Here is a 25297-nt window from a genome sequence, read left to right on the forward strand (position 1 = left end):
GAATTATACCACAACCCTCAGTCAGAAATAAAGTTTTCCAGGTTCTGGACTGAGCAAAAACAAACAAGTAGGAGTATGACAGATAGTAAGAAGGGGAAAAGAAGATATTTAACCTAGAGTTGTGAGAAGGATGGGAGGTAATAGTATGCCTCAGTGGAACTGAGGACATTTGTACCACTCTTTTTGCTAACAATGGTGCAGCCCATGTGTGCCCTTGACTGAAAGAGAAAATCACATTGCAGCTTCAACTATTTAGGGCAGAGTGAGGAAAGTGGAAACAGAACTGGGGAAATTAACAATGGAATAGGAAAAGCTACAAAACAGCAACTCTATATTCAGCAGCTTCTGAACAGAAGCAGACCTCCTGGGGACTCTACAGCAGCTGTTCCAAAGCAGCTTCTGGCAACAGAGGCCAACAGCACATTGTTTGTTTTAAAATAAATAAATAAATAAATAAATAAAGCAGGACAACTTTTTTGTCCTGGAATTATTCCCTCTGCCCTGAGGCCTAGAGAAAGGCCAGGCCCTGAGATATAAGAATCCAATTAACCAATCCTGGCTAGTATGTTTTGTCTATCAGATGTCTCATTGTCGGATTTCTTCACCTAGTATAAGGTACTATGTCTTAATAGATCATATTTAATCATTCCCAATCTTATAGGACTAAATCCAACATTTTCCAAATAAAGTAGACCCATCATAGCATAGTGCTTTGGACTAGGACACTGGAAGACCAGAATTTGAATGCTATTCTGCCATGGAAACTCACTGGTGACCTTGGGAAAATCACACACTTTTAGCCTAAAAGGAAGGCAATGGCAAACCTCTTTTGAATAAATATTGTCACAGAAACACCCTATGATAGCAGATGCCATAGGTCTTAAATGATTTGAAAAGACAGAATAACAAAAAGTAGACCAACTGAAATCAATGGATTTACATAAGTAGTGACTTGAACTTGTTAGTTGACACTTACATAATCTCCATTGATTTCATTTCAATAGTTATACCCTAACTAAGGCTAATAGATGTATCCCAAAGTATCTCCACAGCCAAAGCTGGAAACGCCATTACTTTATACTGCCAAATCTACTAGGGTTATGTCAGAGTACAGCCTACTTACTGCAAGTAAATGCATCTGGGCCTGTTTACACTATTTGATTTAGAATGAAAAAAAGAAACAAAGAAAGACCTAGATTGAGTCTTGTGAATAGGCTCTCATTTATAAGAAGATTTGTTTCCAGATGAACACTGAGAAAACGTATATGTGTGCATCTGTGGGTGTTTAATTCCTTTAGGTTAGTCATAATTCACCAACTGGCATAAATAAATAATCTAGCAAAAATGTTTCTGAGTTACAAATTTTACAAGGATTTAGTTGTAAGGCTGACATATTATTACAGTGGGTCATTCATATTCATATATTCTGTATCCACAGATTAAACTATCCACAGCTTCAAAATATTTTTAATCGAAAAAGCAAACCTTTTTTCCATTTTATGTAAGTGACAGCATTACTATGGCACTGTAGATAACGAGCACCCATATATTATTGTAGCCACAGTTGTGTGTTTGTCCGTCCTAGATTCAAACCCCACCACATACCAAGGGCCCACTGTACTTTCTGTGGAGTATGCATTTCCATATTTTCTTCAACCAAATGAAGTGTTTTGTCCTTACTACAGGTGTGAAAATTCAATTTAACCTTCTGATGCCACGTTCATCAGAAGGAGGACCTTCATATCAGGCTGTGAAACAAGGCCAGCATATGCAACTCTGCCCTTGTATTTAAAAAGTTTGCTCAAAGCAAAGTGAGCCTTGCACAAGAAGTGGGAGGAAGAGAAGGAAAGAAGCGCAGTCAAAACATGGAACATCTGCACTGAGATTACCCGAATCTGTGGCAGTTTGGGATGCACCATCAGTGTGGCTATGCTGAATTGCCCATCACACGTCTCCAACAAGAGGCAAGTTCTTGTGTCTGTGAATGTGGACTTTCAAGTCACCTATCAACTTACAGCAATCCCATGAATTTCACAGGTTTTTTTTAATAGCAAGGAATACTCAGAGATGGTTATGCTAACTGCTTCTTCTGTTATTCACTGGTCTCCCAACCAACCAAGATCAGACCAGATTTAGTACGCTTAGGATATCTGGACTCCTCTGAGAGCTGATGTGATGTACTGATTTGAGTGTTGGACTATGCCTGCAGACCAGGGTCAAAATCACCATTCAGCCATTAAAATCCACTGGATAACCTTGGAGAAATCACATTCTCTCAACCTCAGAGGAAGGCAAAGGCAAACATTCCCTGAAAACACCAAGAAAACCCAATGGGAAAAAAGTACAATCCAGTTCCCAAATCCTTCCTTGCAAAATTCCTCTGCTTTGAGGGCCCCTATGAACAAGTTGCTGACAAAACAGGCTGCTTTAGAGAGAGGCCCTGAAAGAAACCAGAAATTGCTTCCAGTTATGAAAAAGGCTATCCAGTCTTAAAACAAGGCAAAATTGCCCCTGTGCTCTCCAGAGTGCAAAGGAAGAATTTTCAAGATTTTAATAAGTAAAAATTGTATTTAATAAACCTCAAAAACAGCCCCAGGGAAACATATGCCACCCATAGGCTGCACTTCCCTCACTCCTGCTTTAAATAGTTGCAGTCCAGAGAAGAAAACTGAATACAGCCAAGAAATTTGTGTCCACAGTGGGGTGGCAATAGGATGGCTCTTGGCTTTTTCCTCACAGTACTTCATCTCTTAAGCTCAGCACATGCCTTTCCCAACAAAAAAGATTTGGCAGGCAAGACTGGAAACTCTTGCTGCCAGAAAAAGTAAAGGGAGAAGTTGCCACTGAGAGCTGATGCATGTATCTATTGTGCATAAAGAAAAACTATTTGTAAAGAACACATAGAATTTGTAAAACAGGATACTAATAAATAAGCAAATGGAATCCTGCAATTGGTGAAATACCCTAAAATGAACAATTCAAATTATTGGCTCAGGCACAGTAAAATATCTTTAAACTTAACAAAACCCCAATATTTATTTGGATTTTTATAAATACACATAGCCACCAATATCTAAGTCAGAAAAATCTTTATAAGTAGTTTTTCTGCTCAAATGTGTATGCTTATCATGAAATTCCATCCGTTTTTTTTAAAGGCACATCTAATAATTTTGGTTAGCTAGTTCCCTAACAAAATTCTTAACTGAAAGAGTTTCATTCTCTTTGGGATTGTTCTCATAATGAAAAGTAGACCAGCTCCGATTTTACACAGAAGGAGGAGCAGTCATAGACCTCTTAAAACATTTGGATGAGAACATAATGAAACAAAGAAGAAAACAAGAATCATATTGAAAAAGGAACTTTTGTTGAGAAAATCCACATTAACCACTATCTGTTTTGTGGCAAACTTGGACATATCCTCTGTTCATTTAAAAAAGAAAGCTCTAGGCAGCCTGAAGAATACGATCTACCATGACAACCAACCTGAACTGTCTTCTGGCACTCTCTGAATAAGCATTTATGAGGAGATTAATTCAATGCATGAACTGATGAAAGGACTCTTGAGATCCGTATCAGTCTCCCACGTATGCCACTTATTCTTCAACTGGCCATTTAGATCAGATTGCATATGAACTGTATTGACCCAGCACTTTCATAGAAAAATTTGTATGAAACAGATTAAGCACACAAGCTGCATCATGACATAGTGACCCAACCAATTTAACAACCATTTCATAAACAGTACAGAAGAAAAGTTGGTGGGCTTTATTTTGAAATGTATGTTAAGTTTGAAGCAAGAATTTTGTTTATATAGTATCGTCCACAATGCAGTCCAGAATTAAATGCTTTTAAATCAACTTATTTCAACAAAATGAGCCATGTTTGTGCCAAACATAATTAAAATATTTTGGAAAACACCCACGTATATGAATTTTGTGTCCATTTACATTACATACTTTTTAAATAATATGAATTATATTATATATTATTATGGCAGAAGGACATACAATACTATTGACTGGTTTATTTAGGAACAATCAACTTAAAAAACTACAGTACTAAACAATTTGGTGTCAGGAGCAGAGCAGTAAGGATGTCTACACTTTGGGTCTTCATATACTGGCATTTAAACAGAGGTTTAGAATCAAGAAAATCAGATCTGAGCATAAAAGTCCTCAACAAAGGGGGCACTATTATGGTATTTGGGCTTTGAAAGGGGTTCATTGTCATGAAAGAAGAAGGGCATCTGCAGTTCAGGATGAAAAGATCTCTAAATATTTTTGAAGAACTCATCAGATCATTTATTAAGAATGTGCAGTGTATCAAAGATGAAGCCAAAATCTAAAACAATTGTAGTATTTTATCATTACAATAAACAGAACACAACAGAGCACATACTACAATGCAAGAGACTTCATCACTAATAATAAAAAAGACAAGAGAGTGATTCCATGGATGAATGGAAGAAGACGTTTACTGTGAGACAGATCCCAACTGGTTTTGAGCCTAGCTCTTCATCTTAGGCACATAAATGTTAGCAATCCCTTTCTTTTAACTGTACCAAAAGGAGACCAACTAACAGTGTCATGTAGAAAAATGTGATTTCCTGCATCAAAAAGTATACAGTAACCATGATGCCACAATCGTGTTAAACGCTCTTACAATAGCGTGCTTTATTTTAAATAGCTGAAGTATTTATAATGTTTATCACAATCATTTAGAGAAGAAAACTATTTCACAAGAGAATTACAATATTATAACACATCAAGTTAGAAAATAACTTATTCGTCTTTCCACTTGTTTTTAAAGTACTCTTTTTAAAAAAGAAGATGAAATATATTGGGGGTTTTCCCCCCAAAATGGTCGTAATAAAGTAGCGTGGTTGCCATACCTGTGCATTTAGGGATCTAGCTTCCCATATTTGCTAGTTAAAGGAGTCAAGGACCTCAAGCGATATACAAAGAGAGGAATTTTAATATATCACCTAGAGCCGCAGCATTTTTCATAGCAACCTTGGATCCAAATTTAACTTCACCTTGGAAATATTTATTGCCATGTGCATGTTTCTAAGGAAAGTAAATAAAAATGCAAATATGCTGCCTCTAAGGCAGACAAACCCTGGAAAGTGATGAAAAGATAAAAAAATAAATAGCAAGCAGCCAATTGTCACATTACCAAGCAATATTGGTTGGAAAACCTATGCAGATGGAAACTAAATATAAACCAAAGGCAACAATAATCTCTTTCACAGCCTAACCAAATCTGAAATACGTCACCAGGAAAACCCACATTATGGCATCTAATTCCTGTGCTGATCATTCCTAATCTATATGGCAGATCAACCACTTGCAAGATTAATGTGGGCAGTGAAATTCAAAAAACTGAAACCACCAGAGAAGATTCTGTCTGTCCAAACTGCTACACAGGCACACATTTATGCCTCTGTCACGGCTGCATAAAGTAATAGTATTATTCAAAATCCCTAATTTGTGCAAGTCCTGTTCAAGTGTTCGATGAGCATACTAGCCTTTCCTGTTCATTCACACAAAAACAACATGTCCATTTTACTCATGCAAGTTCTCTAACCAAGGCAGAATATGGAAAAATCAGGATTCTGGCAAGTGTAGAGAGTCGCATCTGCATCAGGCTCTCCTCTTCCAAAACATTGCATCTATATTAGGAATGTGATTACAGAGGGTGCATTTTCACTGGCACTTTAATCTGAAGGGGAGAAGAATCAGCTCCATGATGGCTGCATAATGCACAGAACTGATTTGATGTAATGTGGCCCCGAACTCTGTTAAAAAAGTTGCAGAGAACTACACAGCTTTCCTAAAATTCTGGAGCAACCTATGACTTTGAGCATGTGTAATCAACTGTGCTGCTTCCCATTTGAGAAATGGTTGCAGTTGGTCAGATCACTATCCCACTTTCCCTAGGCTTTTGCAGCCCAGGGACAAATGGCACCTACCTTGCCCCTTTGATTCAACATTTGGTATGGTCACTGGGTATGAAATGGGAGTGGACACAGCTCAGTGCCTGGAGTGGGGACATCCAGAGGAGGAGAGAGGAAAGGGGGGGGGGCACAAATTCTCCCCAACACATTGTTTTGGTGCTCTGGATATCATCACTCTAGGTGCTAAGCAGTGTCTACCTCAATTTCCATTTCTGGTGGGCACCACAAGTGGGAAATGGCAAACTGAGGGTGGCAAGTGGCGCTAAACCAGTTCTGGCACCACTCATGCATGCAGCTTCAATCCAGCCACTGGAGTAGCTCAAAGACATGGAAGGTGGCCTCTAGTAATGCTGATCCTGAGTATCCAATTCTGGATCAGTATCACCTGTGCCCTATCAAGATGCAACCCAAGAGATGGAAGAATTAGAGAGTTCTATTCATGTGTGCCCAGTGCCTGGGGTCCCCCCCCCCCCCCCTGCACTCACAAAAAGAAAGAAAATAAAATCACAACAAGGCTTACCTAACCATTGTGCAACACTGGATTATCACTTGTATATACAATGTGTTAACCCTCCCTTGAATTGGCTGTAGTATTATCACATGACACCGAATCACAACATTCCATTTGGAATATAGCGTATTGTGTAGCATCATTCAGACATCTGAGTCATTTACAATTTTAGTCAGAAAAAAAGTCTAGGTGTTGTCTTACAAGTGTTTTTGGGTTTGATTTATTTGATTGAAGACTCACATCACAGCAGTATGGTGCTTGGGCTCAAAGCTTTTCGTAGCTAAGATATTTTTTTTGAATGGCTATGAAAGGATAAATATAGTAACACATCCTCAGAAGGCAATCTTGCCATTTAAACATGCTCCCAACTTCTCAAGATGACAGCAGATTGTTGCCAAGGCAACAGAGCCTGTTTAACACTAACCTCAAGAGTAATGTTAAAAGAACACAAGCCACTTGAAAAATCCCATACAAAGTTGAATATTTCACACTCCTGCCACTCACAAGCACCCCAGTCTTAATAGAGATAAAAAAATAAATTAGAGGCAAAATAGCAAGCTTTAGTTATGTACTGAATTTGACAGCAATAAGGACTGTATTTGTTAAATTCTATTATTCTCCTTTAAAGAGTGTACTGACAGATGTATTATTGGGCCCACTCCACTCTCCTGCAAAACTACCAAACGTACCACCTTCCTTCCTTATCACAAATATTATATAGGTAGGGAATGAAAGGGCAAAAAAGAAAAAAATAGCATGGGCAGCTGGTTTATGGATATAAATATTAGTTCATCACAGTTTCTTTTCTATTTCACTTTAAAAAAAACTTGAGTTTTTTCTATCCTGACTATGAAAAAAATACCATGCAGGTGTTGAAACGTCTTTTTAAAAAGAGGAAAAAAATCCCCTCCACTGGCTAAATTCAATGTAATAGAGACAGACTCAAGTTGTACCTGCCTACCATAAAAGGTATTAAGTATTAAGAGCCTCCCTGAAATAAAGTGGCACCCTTTAATTCAGCAGTAACATGACTGAATAGGAAAGGATTCAAACCAAAAAAGTTAGGGGTCAAGCACAGGTTCTGGAACTGGATGAATGCAGGAAGATGTGAATAGTTGTACACTTAGAGGATGTATACTTCTAAGTGTCACTTGTATAATAAATTAGGAAAGTAAGATCAACCGGAATGAGAATTAAGGTCTTGTAGGCAGAAGGGTTTTGTCTCCAACACTGCAAATCAAAATACAACATGAACTTGATATCAACCCAACATCTTTAAAATCAAATGCAAAGCACATCTTAGAGAAATGTCCTCAATTCAACCAGTCCAGCTTTCATTCAGCCATCCCCTTCATTTTCATTTGCAGAAGGTTCCTTCCATTTGTTTTTGTTTGCCTTAGGCTTTCATCCAAAAAGCAGTACATTCTCTTCTCACTCCAATAAAGTGCTTAAGAACCGAGCATTTTGAATGTTACAAGGAGTATAAAGAGGGAAAATTAAATGTCATTGAATCAAGTCAAGAGACCAAAGATTCTGTCCAAATAAAAATGCCACAGATGACAGTGGAGAACAGTTCAGAATAGTTTGATTTTTTTTCCAATTTGTAACCCAATTCAATCAATTTAAATAAATTGTCTAGAACTTTTCAGACTGAATACTTCAATCATTCATATATTTGCAATAGTAATACATTACAGGAGTATACATATATATTCGCTTAAAAATATCCTCCATGTTTCATGGTTCCATGTGCACAGCAATTGATGGGCATGGCATCTGCACACAGACCTTCAAACAGGAGAGTTGGAGAGCTGGATTCTTTATCCCTGTTCCTAAAGTTGGTAACACTGGTAGTCTCTTGTCAGATATGTTTTGAACATGTTCAATAAGATTATCCCTTTAAAGAAGTCTTTCTATAATAACAACATAAAGGAGCAACTGTAAGGGAGATGCAGGTTTCAACCGATAAACTAGGGTCCACACCACATGCTGTGCTCTCTTCTATGCAAGCACCTCCCTTGCTGAACTGATGTGAATGTTTTTAAAAGTCAAACAAAGAAAGCAGATCAAATGACATATTTGCAATTTAACTTTTAAATTTCCTATTTATTGTAAATTAAGAGTAGGAAATGTGACATTTCTGATGTTGGACTGTAATTTCTATCATTCTTATTCAGCAAAACCAATGAGGTCAGAAAGAGCCTTCATATTAAAGATAAAGGTAGTCCCCTGACATTAAGTCCAGTCATGTCTGACTCGGGTGTGGTGCTCATCTCCATTTCTAAGCCGAAGAGCCAGCGTTGTCCGTAGACACCTCCAAGGTCATGTGGCCGGCATGACTGCATGGAGCACCGTTACCTTCCCGCCGGAGCGGTACCAATTGATCTACTCACATTTGCATGTTTTCGAACTGCTAGGTTGGCAGAAGCTAGGGCTGACAGCGGAAGCTTACGCCGCTCCCCGGAATCGAACCTGCGACCTTTCGATCAACAAGCTCAGCAGCTCAGTGCTTTAATCCACTGCACCACCGGGGGCTCCTGCCTTCATATTACCATCTCTATTTTACACATACAAACACAAATTTTCTGCAATTAAATAAGATGCAGGTTTGATCTGTTTAGGACTTACAAAACCAATATTCAAGTCTTTGTTTTGGTTACAGTGCAAACTATTTTTGAATTAATATTGATTCTGCTACAGATCCATGAAAGGGTGGCCACTCAAATCTGCACATTTTTACTAGTGCCAGTGGAACTAATTGCATGAGTTTCTCAGTGAATTTGTGAAATACTTTTTAATGCTCCAATTATAATCTCTTTCCAAAATAGGACTGATTGACTGTGTCACAGGACAGATCTTATATAATCTGCTTTATGCACATTATATAACTTTCATATATTGTGACAACCAAATGATTGCCAGGCTTTTTGACCATCAGGCAGTTTTTTTCTGAACTAACATCCAATAAAAACATATTTTTTTCTACAGTCTACATTTAAAAGATGACAATGCACCAATTTTTCATTTTTTCAGCATGTATATAAAATACTGAGAATTAAGAGGGGGAAAGAGGCAATAATAGTGGCAGGAGGCCAAGGGTTGGAACAGTGGGGCCAGGCTGGAAAGGGGGGCGATCAAAGGAGTATTTTTTTCACATAAAGTACTGTTAAAGCTCTGGTCCTTTGGCAGACAGATTTCAAAATTCACATTCTGGAGCCATTTTGGAAACAACACATAAAATCACTCCTTCTGGGCTTTATAAAAGGAGGCAAATCTGCAAAAGTCCATAGTAAAAACAACTTCACCCAGCTTTAACGCAAGTGAAATAATTCAACTTTGTTCTAAATTATTGTACTCCACAGCATACGTAACAGAACTGAGCCATGGCATGCTGCAGACTAATTCATTTTCTGCCCTTTCTTCCTTGTACAGTGGGAAAAAATATTTAGTCAGATACCAATTGTACAAATTCTCCCACTTAAAAAGATGACTTCATAGGTAGACCTCAACTATGAGAGACAACATGAGAAAACACATCCAGAAAATGATACTGTCTAATTTTTAGCGAATTTATTTGCAAATTATAGTGGAAAATAAGTATTTGGTCCATAACAAAAGTTCATCTCAGTACTTTGTCATATATCCTTTATTGGCAATGACAGAGGTCAAATGTTGTCTGTGAGTCCTCACAAGGTTGGCACACACTGTTGCTGGTATGTTGGCCCATTCCTCCATGCAGATCTCCTCAAGAGCAGTGATGTTTTGGGGCTGTTGCTGGGAACACGGACTTTCAATTCCCTCCAAAGGTTTTCTATAGGGTTAAGATCTGGAGAGCCCAACCTCTCAATATGGAGCTCAGTGGATCCTACTTGTGAAAGCTGGTCGAAAGAACTCAGTCTTAGAAATTTGTGACTAACTTTAGCATGGAACAACATCAATTATTGAATCAAAACGAATGATCAGGAGAAACAATGGGATAGCACCATGCTACAATTATTCAAGGCGTGTAAAATGTATGGTGTCACCTATCACGTTTTGAAATATTAGATATAATTCAGAATTATGAATAAGACAAAGCGTGGGAAAAGTTATTTTTGGAGATTCCAATACTAGATTTGGAATGATGATGATGAGAAATTGTAATCCAAAACAACTACTTTTCCATTTTCTTGTTAAGTGTCCCTAGAAAGACCAAGGGATTGTGAGAGTTTAATGGGTAGATTTTGCTAGGAACTAAAGCAAGAGACTGACAATACCACACCCATACAATATACACCACTCAAGTCCCTCCTTAAAACTGTTTTTCTTTTTTTAAAAAACAGTTTCAAATAAGTGAGGTAGAGTCAGGCCCTATGTGGACAATTTGTATTTAGATCTAATTATTGATTGCCATGAAGTTAGTATTTGATATACTGACTACATGAGCCGGACCTACTCAAACAATTACAAGCAGAGCTGAGACAGGAACAAAACAATTCAATTAGGTCATACAGACCTGTTCACCTTCTATTCTTGCCCACAAGTCCTCTACACCCTATTTTACATTTCCCCATAGACAAGGAAAACTCCCTTTGGGAAAAGGAGATAGAATAACGGAGCGGAGAACTCTAAAAAAAAAAATGGAAAGGAACTGACATGCTTCCAATCTACATTCAAAGGACAGTGTCATTTCAATCCATCAACTGTCATGTTTCAGTTGTGTGTAATGATTTAATGGGCACAAAGCATTTCTGAGAAGTGACGGAAAAACCCAGAAATTCACCTTCAAAGAATCTGGCATTACCATCTTCTCTTTTGATGATCTACAGAAGGGGTCCTCAAACTAAAGCCCAGGGGCCGGATACGGCCCTCCAAGGTCATTTACCCGGCCCTCGCTCAGGGTCAACCTAAGTCTGAAACGACTTGAAAGCACACAACAACAACAACAACAACAACAATCCTATCTCATCAGCCAAAAGCAGGCCCACACTTCCCATTGAAATACTAATAAGTTTATATTTGTTAAAATTGTTCCTCATTTTAATTATTGTATTGTTTTTAAGTGTTTTTTGCACTACAAATAAGATATGTGCAGTGTGCATAGGAATTCATGTTTTTTTCAAATTATAATTCGGCCCTCCAACAATTTGAGGGACTGTTACCTTGGCCCTCTGTTTAAAAAGTTTGAGGACCCCTGATCTACAGAAAGAGCCAGATTGAGCATCTATACTGCTGTCCACAAAGTAAAAACAGAACTCTGACCAGCTGCTGGAAAGGAGACATGTCAAGAGAAAGCCAGGTAATTGTGATCACTTGAAAAAGAGGGAAGATCTTATTAGTGGAACTCAGTCTGTTCTGGAGGAAGTCTTGCTTCATTAAAGAAGCAGGTTTATAGTATGGAAGGTTCACTGCTTCATAGTGACATTATAGGGGGTCAATACTATCATGTCTTGCTTCAGTCTTTCATATCCTGGTGATCTCTTTTTCGATTTTTTTCCATCATTGTATATGGTGAGATTACCTTTGAAAATAGCCAGTAAATATCAGTTTCTGTATTTCAGAATACTTTGGTGACCTAGCTATCTGAAACTGAATGATATAAACACATGATAGTTCTTCACCATCTCCACTATCATCTAGTGCACTTTTAGACCCAATTCAAAGTACTGGTTTGGACTTTCACAACTTTGAACAGGATATCTAAAAGATTTCCCCCGCTCATAAATATGCTTTACTTCACAGTAACATCTTTCTTAGGGGCTCTTCTTTGGATGCGAATGCCAGTAGTAGTAGCATCCTGGTTACTATTTCTCGAGAAGCTTATCTTGTTCTCCTCACAGCACCAACCAAACACCTTATCCCCTATTGCAAGTCACAATTTATTATTATAGCTAGTAATTTCAAACTTGCTTGCTTTTATCAATTGAGTCACCCTTAAAGCCACGGGCAATTAAATCAACACATAAATAAATGCATCTTACTCTGCCAGATACCTTTCACCTTAGCAATTATGATTAGTAACATCCGTGTGCACCCACAAAATCTATTTGGCTTAAATGTGATGAAAGTTGCCCAGAAAATCTTAAGGAGAACAAAAACTCAACATTATAGAAAAGCCACCTTTAATTCTGTCAAACATGTATAATCAGTTACATAAACCTCACATATATTTAATTAAAAGTTTTATGCAGATGATGCTAATTCTTAATTATCCCTCATTACAGACTGAAATTTATCATCATGCCACACACCTTTGGTGTTATCTCACATTTCTTGTTAGTACTAACAGGTAACACAGTGTTCAGAAAAAAAGTGATATATGGGCTACCGAAGTTAGGTTTTATCTTTCAAGTTTTTATCTTTCACTGATTCCTCACTTCAGAAGTGATCTCTACTCAATTTAAAATGAACTACCTTCCCCTGACTAGCAGTGGTTTACTACAATTCTTGAGTATTTTTTCTTACATGCAGGATTTTTTGGGGGTTAAATATACTTAGCCTGAGATTCACAACATATTAAACCTGCTCTAACTCAGTATTTCTCAAACTGTGCTCCTCCGGGTGTTTTGGGTTTCTGTTCCCAGGAATCCCAGCCAGTTTATCAATTGTTAGGAATAGTGGAAGCTGAAGTTCAAAACATCTGGAGGAGTATAGTTTGAGAAACTCTGCTGACCACATCCACACCACCTAAATTTTTAGATTTTGTTTCAGTAGCCAGCTTTCAGATTTACAAAAAGAAACATAAATTAGCACTTTAATCTGGTTGATACAGGATACTTTTATTCTCACAAAGAGAGGATGGATTGATCACGCAAGCTAAATGTGTAAAGTGGTGATTCTGAGAGCGTTTTATTTGAGGTGAAGTGAAGGTTGGATTGAAATACTTGGAATCAAAGGCGTTTCAGATTTTTTTCACATTTTGGAATATTCGCATATAAATAATGAAGATTTGCGAAATGATGGGAATGCAAACAAATAGTGCTCCCGCCATTTCACAGATCTCTCTCCAGCCTTGTATCTTGTTTATTAGCTACAGGTGTTGTATCTGAGACAGAGACGGGATCTCTGAAATGGCAGTGTTTGATGCAAATACATTTCTTTTGCTATTTCACAGATCCTCTCGTCTCTTACAATCTCATTCATTTCTTACTTATGTTATGAGAGTGAGGCTGGAGTGAGACTGAGGATATAAGCGGGGGAAATACAGCTCTGTAAAGGAGATCTCCAGGGAGCCTGTCAGTTGTTCACTTCCACCTTGTGAGCAGGAGCACCACAGCCACTGCCTTGAGAGGGAAAGTGGGTAGTTGGCACCAAAAAAAAAAAATTAAATTTCAAAATATTTTGGATTTTGGATGAGGGATAATCAACCCTTAGTTTCAAATATATTTAAATGGGATTCTAAAGAAAGCAGAGAATTATCTGCCTTCCCTGTACAATTATAGCAAAGCTGCCATATCATTCACTTCGATCTAACCACTTGTGCCGGCAGGACTGAAGATCAACAGATCGCAGGTTTGAATCCGGGGATAGCATGGATGAGCTCCCTCTGTCAACTCCAGCTCCCCATGCAGGAACATGAGAGAAGCCTCCCACAAGGACAATGAACATCTGAGTATCCCCTGGGCAACGTCCTTGCAGATGGCCAATTCTCTCACATCAGAAGTGACTTGCAGTTTCTCAAAACACTCCTGACACACACACAGAGATCCTAACCACATGATTTTGGCAATCACACCATCCTCAGATTTCAACAGGCCTTGACAGTATTATCTCCTCACTGGGTTGATCCAGTCACATGGCTTAGGGAGCCCTATAAGCACAGAAAAATGGACTGAAGCCTACTATTCCAACAAAAGGTGAGCACACATACACACACCAGGACAAGAGAAGTACCATTGCCACTCACATTTGAGCCTACAAAGTTCCACTCTGACATGTCATGATTCACAGATGAATGTAAAGTAAAATTTCAGTATCACTCCTGTCACATCCCTTGGCTTGAATACTGAAATTTCAACAAGTAATGTTTCTTACAACAATATTCCCTTCCTTCAGATATGCACATTTTCACTTAATATGATATATATTTCATATTTATTAAGAAACTGGGAATCCTCTGTTTGACCTTGGTTATTGTGATTCCTCAGCTACAATTATTCCTCTGCCAAGTAATAGATATTAATAGCATAAGTCAGAGGGTTGTTATGACTGATTACAAAATGCTTGGTGCACTATACTGGTGACTGATAATATCACTGGCACCAGTTCTTCAGTTCACTGTAAACACAATGAAAACAATACATTCTAATAAAAGAATCATGGATATTGACATCAATAAAATTCAGTTCAACGAAGCCCACAGCAAATCAAAACGGAAACAGAAGCACGCTTTTTTACCCTCCTTCTTTTTTCCCCCATCTCTACACTTTTGAGAATCTTCCTTGCTGTCTCCAACAGTTGCATTGCAAACAGGTTACAATGAAACTGTTCATATACACAGATCCAGAAAGTGTCCTTTTAATATAATTGTCATGAATCTTCTATTTAAGATTTTCCAATGTAATAAGTTAAAGTAATGTGATCCTTACCGCAGAATTGAGTTTTGGGGCTCTACATTTTTAAAAAATGAAAAATACCTCTCATCCTTCCAAGGTACTCAAAATGACATGCAGCAGTAAAATGTATGTGTGTGTGTGTTGTGTGTGTATGTGTATCTCAAAAACATTTTTTAAAAATAATGAAGCAAGTGCAGCTGTCTTACTGCAGTGCTTGTATTATTTAAAAGCCAAGGTCACAACCAAAACAGAGCTAAACCTGTTGATTCAGAATTGGATTGTGGCTTGTATCTTACAGGGTTGAAGTATATTTCTCCTTTGTCAAATCAACAATACAAAATGAAGCAAGATTCAACATCATATTATTGCTAGTAACACATGAGCAGGCCCATTTCTACCAACAAACAAGCTGAAATACAAAATAAACTTTGTCAGCACATAGGGCTAGTAAACAATTTACACACTAGTTTGTACTTCTGTGTTGGCTATTGGGAATAAGCCAACACATTAGAGATAATACTGGACAAAAACCAATGGTACACTTTCATATTCAGGTAATTGGAATTGGAACTTTTCTTCCCTTCTGCTGCTGCCTTGGGCTATTGCAGATGTCCAGAGTACAATATTAGGGTGAATAGGGGTTGAAGGAACAAGGAAATCACCAACTAGAAGTATACCATTGGATTTTGGCCAATATTTGAAGCTATTTAAAAACAAATAACAATTTCAGAGTTCACCAGGAGACAAGGACCTACAAATAACTGCAAGATAACATGAAACATATATACATGAATCATGTATATTGTCTCAAAAAAGTAAAGTATCATAAAATCAATTCTCCCAAATTAGCTGGAGTCATATCCTAAAGATGTGCTGACACTATGTACATACTGGACAATCTGAGGTCTGCTGACAGTGCACTGTGCCAGCAAAAATGCTCTACCAGCTAAAAACTAAAACAAGGGTCAGGAGAAGGACACAGCAAAGGAGGAGCCAAGTTACGCCAGACCCACAAGTCCTGGGACATCGCTAGAGCATTGTTAAAAGGTTAAGGCAGGGCAAGGGGTACCTCACTGAATCAAACACTATGAGAATTTTCACATTTTTAAAAAAGAAAAATCATTTATACAAGAAACCCAGCACAACTGGCTTGGTTTTTAATAAGGGAAATCAATTTAGGGGCAAAAAACTGTATTTTGCACAAGGTACTATTTTTTGTTTATTTTTTCTGGGGGGAAAACATATTTATGCAAACAAATTTCCCCACTAACAGTTCTGAAATTAGTAAAAAATAATAATTTTAAAATAGGAAATGGAGCCTTATAATCAGATCCAACAGGAAAGAAACTGCTGAAGCTATTCCTTCTTTCCTGTGAGAATGGACTAAAATTATATTCCAAAAGGTGACTAATGAGCTTGTGCTTGAGGTTTCAGTCAATGGCCTACTTTTCCCTGTCTCATATAGGTTTATTAAAATATTTTTCAAATCAGGAAAAAATGAATAGCTTCAATAGGTTCACAATCCTGCTCTCTGTAACAGTTTGGAAAAGTTGCTGCCTTGGCATGATTTCTTTTCAATGGGTGATTCCAAAAAAGGCAAAATTAAGTTGCAATACAAATGTTTAATCTTCATTTTGTTACATGGTTATGGCAGAAGACAGCCCTGACCCAGATAGGAACACGCTCCAAGAACTGGAGCACAGATGTCTCAAACGGAACATCCTAACATCATACTCAGACTTAAGACACACTGTCTAATAAAACATTATGAAAAACCTTCCAGGGTCTGACTTTTTCTAAGCCTCTGGAATTAACATGTTATCTGCATCTCATCTGAAACTGATGAGCTTGCTTCCCCATAGAATCGTTTCAATCCCCATACTCCTATTTCATAAATCAGATCTGAAAATATGCATCTACATATAATACCACTGCTCTGGATAGCTTTTACTGCAGAAGCTACCAATAATTGGAAAACCATTTCAAAAGCTGAACAAAGCCTGGAGAAAACCACAATTCAAGTCCGCTTGGAAAATGAGGATCTAAGCAGCAAACACAAGTTAACTTATCCTATGGATAACGTGTTGGTAGTTATTTTTTACCTCAGGCTCTGAAAATATTAAATCTTTCAATCCCAGTCAAAGGCAAAAAGAAATTCCAACCAATAACTGGAATAAAAAAAACCTATGTATATTGAAAACAAATAGCTAAGAAACAAAATAAAACTTTGCATGTACAAGAAGCAGGATCTGCCAGTTAGAAGTATTTTTCCTGCCTCCAAAACACATAGCTGTTTTCCTGTTTAGTTCAGTTTAGTTGACCAGGGTTACTGTGGTATTAAGGAGACAGGATAGGAAACATGTGGGTAGATTGAATTTTAGTATAGAAATATAATAAATGTATTTAATAGTTGAATCATGCAAGTTATTTTATGCATTTGGTGATTCATTTGTTTAATCTAATATTAACAAAAATGGCTTTGCAGTGCAGTTACAGCTGCAGTAGGTTGGACAGATGGTACCACAACAGAAGCAATTTACAGGAAGTAGCTGAGGAAATTGAGGTGCCACCTGTGCAAATTTTTAAAGAAGACTAATGCCAAAAAAAGGCCGTCAAATGCATCTCTCTCATAGCTGAGCATTAGTGATTGTTCCTTGCTTTTAAAACCCTAAGTATACATTTAATGCCAAGAAAAGAGAAAAAAATAGTAATCAAATACTTGGTGGCCTTTCTGTACCAATGTCATATGATGATCAGGTTACAAATGATATGCATATGTCCTTATAATGCATATTAGTGCCATTAGTTAAATAACTGTAAATTCAAAAAACAGATATACCTCAATTATCAAAGCCACTGAAAAATGATCAACTTTTTACATAATCTCTTTTATGCCTGACCAACCCTTTCTCCCTTTGTCTAGCTACAAAATGTTTTTACCAGTATGAGCTAGAGAGCTAAAGAAATACAAACTTTTAATGTTGGGCTGAAGCAACATGTCTGCAATAAACAATACAATAAACAGACCTTGGAAAGGAATGGGATTCTACTCTCAGCAGTCCTTCTGCTGCTGTGTATGCATGCTTGTATCAGGCAAAGGGAGATAGCAGCTACCTCCCATAATCCCACATTGATCACTGTGAACAACAAAACATAGGGGAATGGGGAAAGCAGATATGCCTACATCATTGGGTACACCAGCATATCAAAAAAAGGTCAGAACTGGCCTATTTCAATGTTTGCCTGAACTGGCTGCTTCATTTTAAAGGTGAATGTTTTTAGCTTTGTATTAAATGTATTAAAATGTGTTGAACTGCTTCTTTTTGTGGTTTGTATGAAACTTTGTATGAAACATTGGGGTATAGAATCATAGAATCAAAGAGTTGGAAGAGACCTCATGGGCCATCCAGTCCAACCCCCTGCCAAGAAGCAGGAATATTGCATTCAAATCACCTCTGACAAATGGCCATCCAGCCTCTGCTTAAAAGCTTCCAAAGAAGGAGCCTCCACCACACTCCGGGGCAGAGAGTTCCACTGCTGAACGGCTCTCACAGTCAGGAAGTTCTTCCTAATGTTCAGATGGAATCTCCTCTCTTGTAGTTTGAAGCCATTGCTCCGCGTCCTAATCTCCAAGGAAGCAGAAAACAAGCTTTCTCCCTCTTCCCTGTGGCTTCCTCTCACATATTTATACATGGCTATCATATTTCCTCTCAGCCTTCTCTTCTTCAGGCTAAACATGCCCAGTTCCCTAAGCCGCTCCTCATAGGGCTTGTTCTCCAGACCCTTGATCATTTTAGTCGCCCTCCTCTGGACACATTCCAGCTTGTCAATATCTCTCTTGAATTGTGGTGCCCAGAATTGGACACAATATTCCAGATGTGGTCTAACCAAAGCAGAATAGAGGGGTAGCATTACTTCCCTAGATCTAGACACTATGCTCCTATTGATGCAGGCCAAAATCCCATTGGCTTTTTTTGCCGCCACATCACATTGTTGGCTCATGTTTAACTTGTTGTCCACGAGGACTCCAAGATCTTTTTCACACGTACTGCTCTCGAGCCAGGCGTCACCCATTCTGTATCTTTGCATTTCATTTTTTCTGCCAAAGTGGAGTATCTTGCATTTGTCACTGTTGAACTTCATTTTGTTAGTTTTGGCCCATCTCTCTAATCTGTCAAGATCGTTTTGAATTCTGCTCCTGTCCTCTGGACTATTGGCTATCCCTCCCAATTTGGTGTCGTCTGCAAACTTGATGATCATGCCTTCTAGCCCTTCATCTAAGTCATTAATAAAGATGTTAAACAGGACCGGGCCCAGGACAGAACCCTGCGGCACTCCACTTGTCACTTCTTTCCAAGATGAAGAGGAAGCATTAGTGAGCACTCTCTGTTTTCGTCCACTTAACCAATTACAGATCCACCTCACCGTAGTTTTGCCTAGCCCACATTGGACTAGTTTCCTTGCCAGAAGGTCATGGGGGACCTTGTCGAAGGCCTTACTGAAATCCAGGTACGCTACATCCACGGCATTCCCCGCATCTACCCAGCTTGTAGCTCTATCGAAGAACGAGATCAGATTAGTCTGGCATGACTTGTTTTTGATAAATCCATATTGACTATTAGCGATGACTGCATTTGTTTCTAAGTGTTTGCAGACCGCTTCCTTAACAATCTTTTCCAGAATCTTGCCCGGTATCGACGTGAGGCTGACCGGACGGTAGTTGTTTGGGTCATCCTTTTTTTCCCTTCTTAAAGATTGGGACCACATTGGCCTTCCTCCAATCTGCTGGAACTTCTCCCGTTCTCCAAGAACTCTCAAAGATGGTTGCCAATGGTTCCGAAATGACTTCCGCTAGTTCCTTCAATACTCTGGGGTGTAGTTGATCTGGCCCTGGGGACTTGAACTCGTTAAGAGCGGCCAGGTATTCCTGGACGACTTCTTTCCCAATTTGGGGTTGGATGTCCTCCAATCCCTCATCCACTCCATCTTGCTGAGGTTGAAGACTCTCTTTTTGTGAGAAGACTGAGGCAAAGAAGGCATTAAGTAGTTCTGCCTTTTCCCTATCCCCTATCAGCATTGCCCCATCTTCTCCTCGAAGAGGTCCTATCGCCTCCTTGTTTTTCCTTTTTCTACTGACATAAGAATAGAACCCCATTTTATTGTTTTTAATGTCCCTGGCAAGTCTAGTTTATGAACTGTTAGGATCACAACCTAATGGGGTAGCAGAGTTTATTTGGTAATGGATGATCACTGGGCACGTAGATATTTTGTTTCTATTTGATGCTTTCAGCAGGCAAAGATACAAGAGAAAGCTTTTTTTTAAAGATAACATTTATTTATTTATTTATTTATTTATTTGAAACATTTATTTCCTGCCCTTCTCAACAACCACTATTAAATGTAATTAAACAACAATTCAAAACAACATATATCAATACTAGATGACTATTGTGCATAGACCCAAAGCCAAATAATCAGATAATCATATTCATCAATCCAGGGTCAGTTCCAACTGTATTGCACAGATAATTATGCTGGGCCAAATGCTTGCTCCCAAAGCCAAATGACAGGAGGGAAGGGGCTGATCAGTTTGTTTACTGGTAACTTCATGTATTTAAATATACAGGCACATTTCTTTTCAAGGGTTAAAACTTCAAAACATTTCAGAGAGTTTGTATCTTAAACTTATAATATTTACCAGTTGCTTTACACAACTCTCTTTAATAACAGTTTACTTTCAATGAGATATAAACCTCAATAGTTTTCTGACTTCCTAACAATAGCTTCTACATTCTAACAGACTTCTACACTCAAGTTGACTCAAGGCTCAACACTGTTGCTTCTAATAGGTTCAATGCTCAAATAACTTTCTAATAGGCTCAAGGCTCAACTGACTTCTCTAACTGTTTAAAACTGAACATTCTAAAGTGCCACTGAGGCAGTCACGTGACCTGCAGCCCCTCCCGCTGGTTTACGTATCTAGAGATAAGGTAACTGCAAACTACAAATAAGACATATATTTCAGTTTATAAAATGACATACTAATAAAAGAGACAAACATCAAATAGAGGCGGCTTGAGAAGATTGCTCTCTTCAACACCTACTTCATTTAACTGAGGTATATACATGATTAACTATTCTAGAATACTGAATATTCTTTAACAATACCTAACTCCTAAAATAGTAGACAATGTCAGTTTCCATCTACATTTTACCCGCAACCTTTCAATGTCAATAGCTCTTACCTGCTGTTTGAGTGCCTCTCGAGATTCAAATTCTAGCCTTGCCAATTTGGTTTGAATGTCTCGTGGTTTATCAGCAATCCCATATGACATAAGAAACTTCAGAGCTAGTGCTAAATGCTAGTGAGGAAAAGACAAATAGAAATGTGATGTTTAGTTATCCTGCACGTATAGAGATTGCCACTTTTTTATTTTTAAGAACGATTCATAGAATTATACTTGTTCAGGCCTTGGTGGTGGGGTTATGTGTTTGTAAAATGTTCACTGTTTTGGGTTTTGTCTATTTTGTAAGTTGTTATTGTATTTAAATAAAATCTTTAAAAATAAAATAAAATAATATATATATATATGCTGCCCTTCTCACTCCAAAGGGGACTCAGAGAGGCTTACAAGATATATATACATGCAATATATTATATTATTAGCATAGCACAATATCAGTATGATATATTACTATAGCATTGTACTATACCATAAATAATTCTGCTCCTTTATCTCACCCTGAGTTTTTAAATCATTTTATGTACATGCGGCCCACTCACTGTTATTATGTTTAGTTTATTGTGGGGTTTTTTTGTATATTTTTATTGTATTTTTATGCTTTGTACTTTATTGCGATGTTGTTATTTTGTTGTAACTTGTATTTTATTGTATTGTAATTTGTTGTTTGGGCTTGGTCACATGTAAGCCGCCCCAAGTCCCGTTGGGGGAGATGGTGACGGGTATAAATAAAGATTATTATTATTGTTAAAAAAAAAAAAAAAGAACGATTCATAGTAAATATAAAATAATTGATTAGCCAACATGAATTAAGAGTCATCTTTCTATAGTAGTCTAAGTAATGATAGTAACTGGGGAAACTGGGGGCTCCTCTGTCCCACACTTCAATAATCTGGTATACTCCAGCTATGATGCAATGATATAAAAGTGACTTATAGACTATAGACCTAACTTCTCAAATTACCATTGGATCAATGGAAAGGATTTTCTATGTTGGCTAAGGATGACAAACACTGTCATTCAAAAAACCTGACAGGTATCAGACTGAGAATCGAATCAGCTTCAATATTCTGTCATGCTTGCCCAGAGAGATAGCTATAAATACGACATAAATCCTTGAATATTATTTGATTACATGTGTGTCTCGGTCACATCTGTGAAGGGACCTTTCAGAATGCCTATTAACGAAAAAGTGATAACAATAGCACATAGCACTGGAGAAGAGAAGATGTGAAATTATAAAGTGACTGTATGTCATTCTGTGCAAGACAACAACAGCAGCAGCAACAACCTTTATTGGCATACACTAACAAAATAACAGCACAGACATGTACTATTTAACAAAAGAATTCACAAATAAAAAAGAAAAATATGATTTAAAATTAAGAATAAAACTTGCAACAATAAATTATGAATAAAACTTGCAAGAATAAAACTTGCAACAGTCTGTCAAAAGAATGCATCAGAGTTGTCCAGGAGGCATGGCATTTTATAAAACGCTTGCCATGTGAGAACGCTGCAAAAAAATCCTGTGTTTCAGCTATATATTATCATATTTGGGCATACAAACAAGGAATGGTCAAGTGTCTCAACAGAAACTAAGGCACAAGGACATTATGTGCAATCCTATTTAACGCAAAATACCGGGATGGAGATCATTGTGATGTTTGGAATGTCTTTCTTTCTTAAAAATAAAATATGAACATCTCACACTCTGACCCCTTCAGAAATATTTTATTTGAATATAGACCCATACAACTTCTTTGATGATACTAGTAGGAAAAGAAGATCAACAGGGAAACTCAATGCCTGCTTAATCAGAAGAAAACCCACTGAGTCGATGACTTCATGAAACTATTTCTCAAACTAGTGGGTCAGATTCATGATAGATAGTAGGCCTGGGTAACAACGGAAAAATTTGTTTCTAAAATCGATTTGTATTTGGGGGGGTTTTTTGTTTCGATATTTAAAATAATTACAAAATTTTCCCTTAAAAAAGTTCGATATTTACGAAATTTCGTAAATGTGAAAAAAATTACAAAACATTAACAAATCGATTTCCGAAACAATAACGAATCGATTCGTTAATGGCGGACGCGACCGCGCAATACGCTAAAAAACCTCCAAAAACTTCTGAAGCTTCCCTCTCCCTCTGTTGTTGACTGTTGGTGTGATATTATAATTTTTTTTCACTAATTAAACAAAAAACTTGCCCCAGACATGCGGAAAAAAATAACGAAACGACCTCGGAACAATAACGAAATGAATACAATAACGAAATACGAAGCATTTACAAAACGTGTTTAAAAATTCGTTTTTTAAAAAAATTGCTCCAGAATGGTTCGTTATTGTTTTGTAATTGAAAAAATTAACGAATTATTAACGAATTACGAATTAACGAAACAAAACCGCCCAGCCCTAATAGATAGATTTCTGGTCCAATCACTGCATCTCCACAATGCCTGCTCAGCATTTGCTTATAATTAGGATGAGATGTCAACTATGTATCAAGGTAACATATCTGGTACTAAATATCCTTTCAGTGAATGGCAACTATCAACATATGTCCTGTCAGCTTCTCATATTGGCTCTGTAAACATTGATTTTGACTACTGTGATTGCTGTTATCAGCCCTCAACTTTTTAGAACGCAGTTTGAACAATATTCTCTACCGCCCTCAGCATACAGAAACATTCTTTCCTAATGTGTTTCATCATCACACTGATCTTTCTTGGTATATATCTGAGTTTAGTGATCCCTGGATACAGCACTACTAGAGAAATCAAATTAGCTGTTCAAAATTCCAAGAATTCACCACTTTTATTTTTCAAAAAAAAGTTTAAGGACCCACTGATGCAAAACACAGCTGCTCATGTTGCTCATGGCAGAATTTTTTTTACAGAACAGGCCAGCTCCACTGCTTCTTTGAACATTTGGCAGAAGTCCACAAAGAGTTTGATAGAGCTGCAATTATCAAGGGTGAGAGGCATTGACATTTTGCTCCTTACCAACTTGGCAGATGGCAAAATAGGAGGATATTTTACTGTTGACATCAGGGAGCGGTGTTAATTCTATCCTGTTTTCCTCATACTAAGGCATACACCCTGTAATCATCATGTACAGCATGTGCTTGAAAAACAGAATCTCTTTAAGTCTTGCAATTGAGAATAATGTTATTCTGCAAGGGCTTAGAATGAGACATCACTGATATATGCTATTAAATCAATGGTTGCTATAGTGCTGCAGAGATGGACTAACTTTACCATAGAAAATGTCTTGGCATTTACAGCAGATTCCCAGCTACTGTTTATCTTACTTAATTTCAAATTCTCTTTAACATCTGGACTGACTCCTATTTAAATTCATGTCATCAGTCATGGTTGGGGGATGGGGTCTCAAAACTTTCATAGTTTTAACGAGACTGTTCATAGGATTTACTAAAACAGGTTTGACTATAGTTCTGTTCAAATGTTTATCCATAGAGGGCTAAATGGATAACAGAGATGTGGGCACACAGAAAATTTACCTCAAATATCTATACACACTGGCAGCATTAGAGGCCTTTGTGCTTTTCTAGCCCTGGTTACTGTCAAGTTGCCTGGATAGATATCAGAAATAAAGTATATCAGAAATAAACTAATAATCAGGCAAGTTTTTAAAATGTTAGTAAATTTTTTTTGTGTCAGGAGTAACTTGAGAAACTGCAAGTTGCTTCTGGTGTGAGAGAATTGGCTGTCTGCAAGGACATTGCCCAAGGGATGACCAATGTTTTGATGTTTTACTATACTTGTGGGAAGCTTCTCTCATCTCCCCACATGGGGAGCCAGAGCGGACAGAGGGAGCTCTTTCACACTCTCCCTGGATTTAAACCTGTGACCTGTCGGTCTTCAGTCCTGCCGACACAAGGGTTTAACCCATTGCGCCACCGGGGGCTCCAAGTACAAAATGAAAATATACTAATTAACAATTAATAACTTGATGTTAATGCACAGTTAGCTAAAAATTATGCAGGCGAAAAATTTTTAAAGTCAATTTTATAACTTCTAGACTTGAG

General features: G+C 37.7%; 1 protein-coding gene across 4 annotated transcripts in view; it reads right to left on the reverse strand.

Annotated features, from left to right (window-relative positions):
* The window catches only part of ANO10 (anoctamin 10), a 76931-nt gene that overhangs the window by 6573 nt on the left and 45061 nt on the right, over window positions 1-25297 (reverse strand). For all 4 annotated transcript variants that reach the window (XM_067470219.1, XM_060781856.2, XM_060781854.2 and 1 more), the window contains one exon: window positions 21247-21363. In XM_067470219.1, coding sequence (XP_067326320.1) covers window positions 21247-21363 — 117 coding nt within the window. The remainder of the gene's footprint in view (window positions 1-21246; window positions 21364-25297) is intronic.

Source organism: Anolis sagrei, chromosome 6 (genome assembly GCF_037176765.1).
Source record: "Anolis sagrei isolate rAnoSag1 chromosome 6, rAnoSag1.mat, whole genome shotgun sequence".
NCBI lineage: Eukaryota > Metazoa > Chordata > Lepidosauria > Squamata > Dactyloidae > Anolis > Anolis sagrei.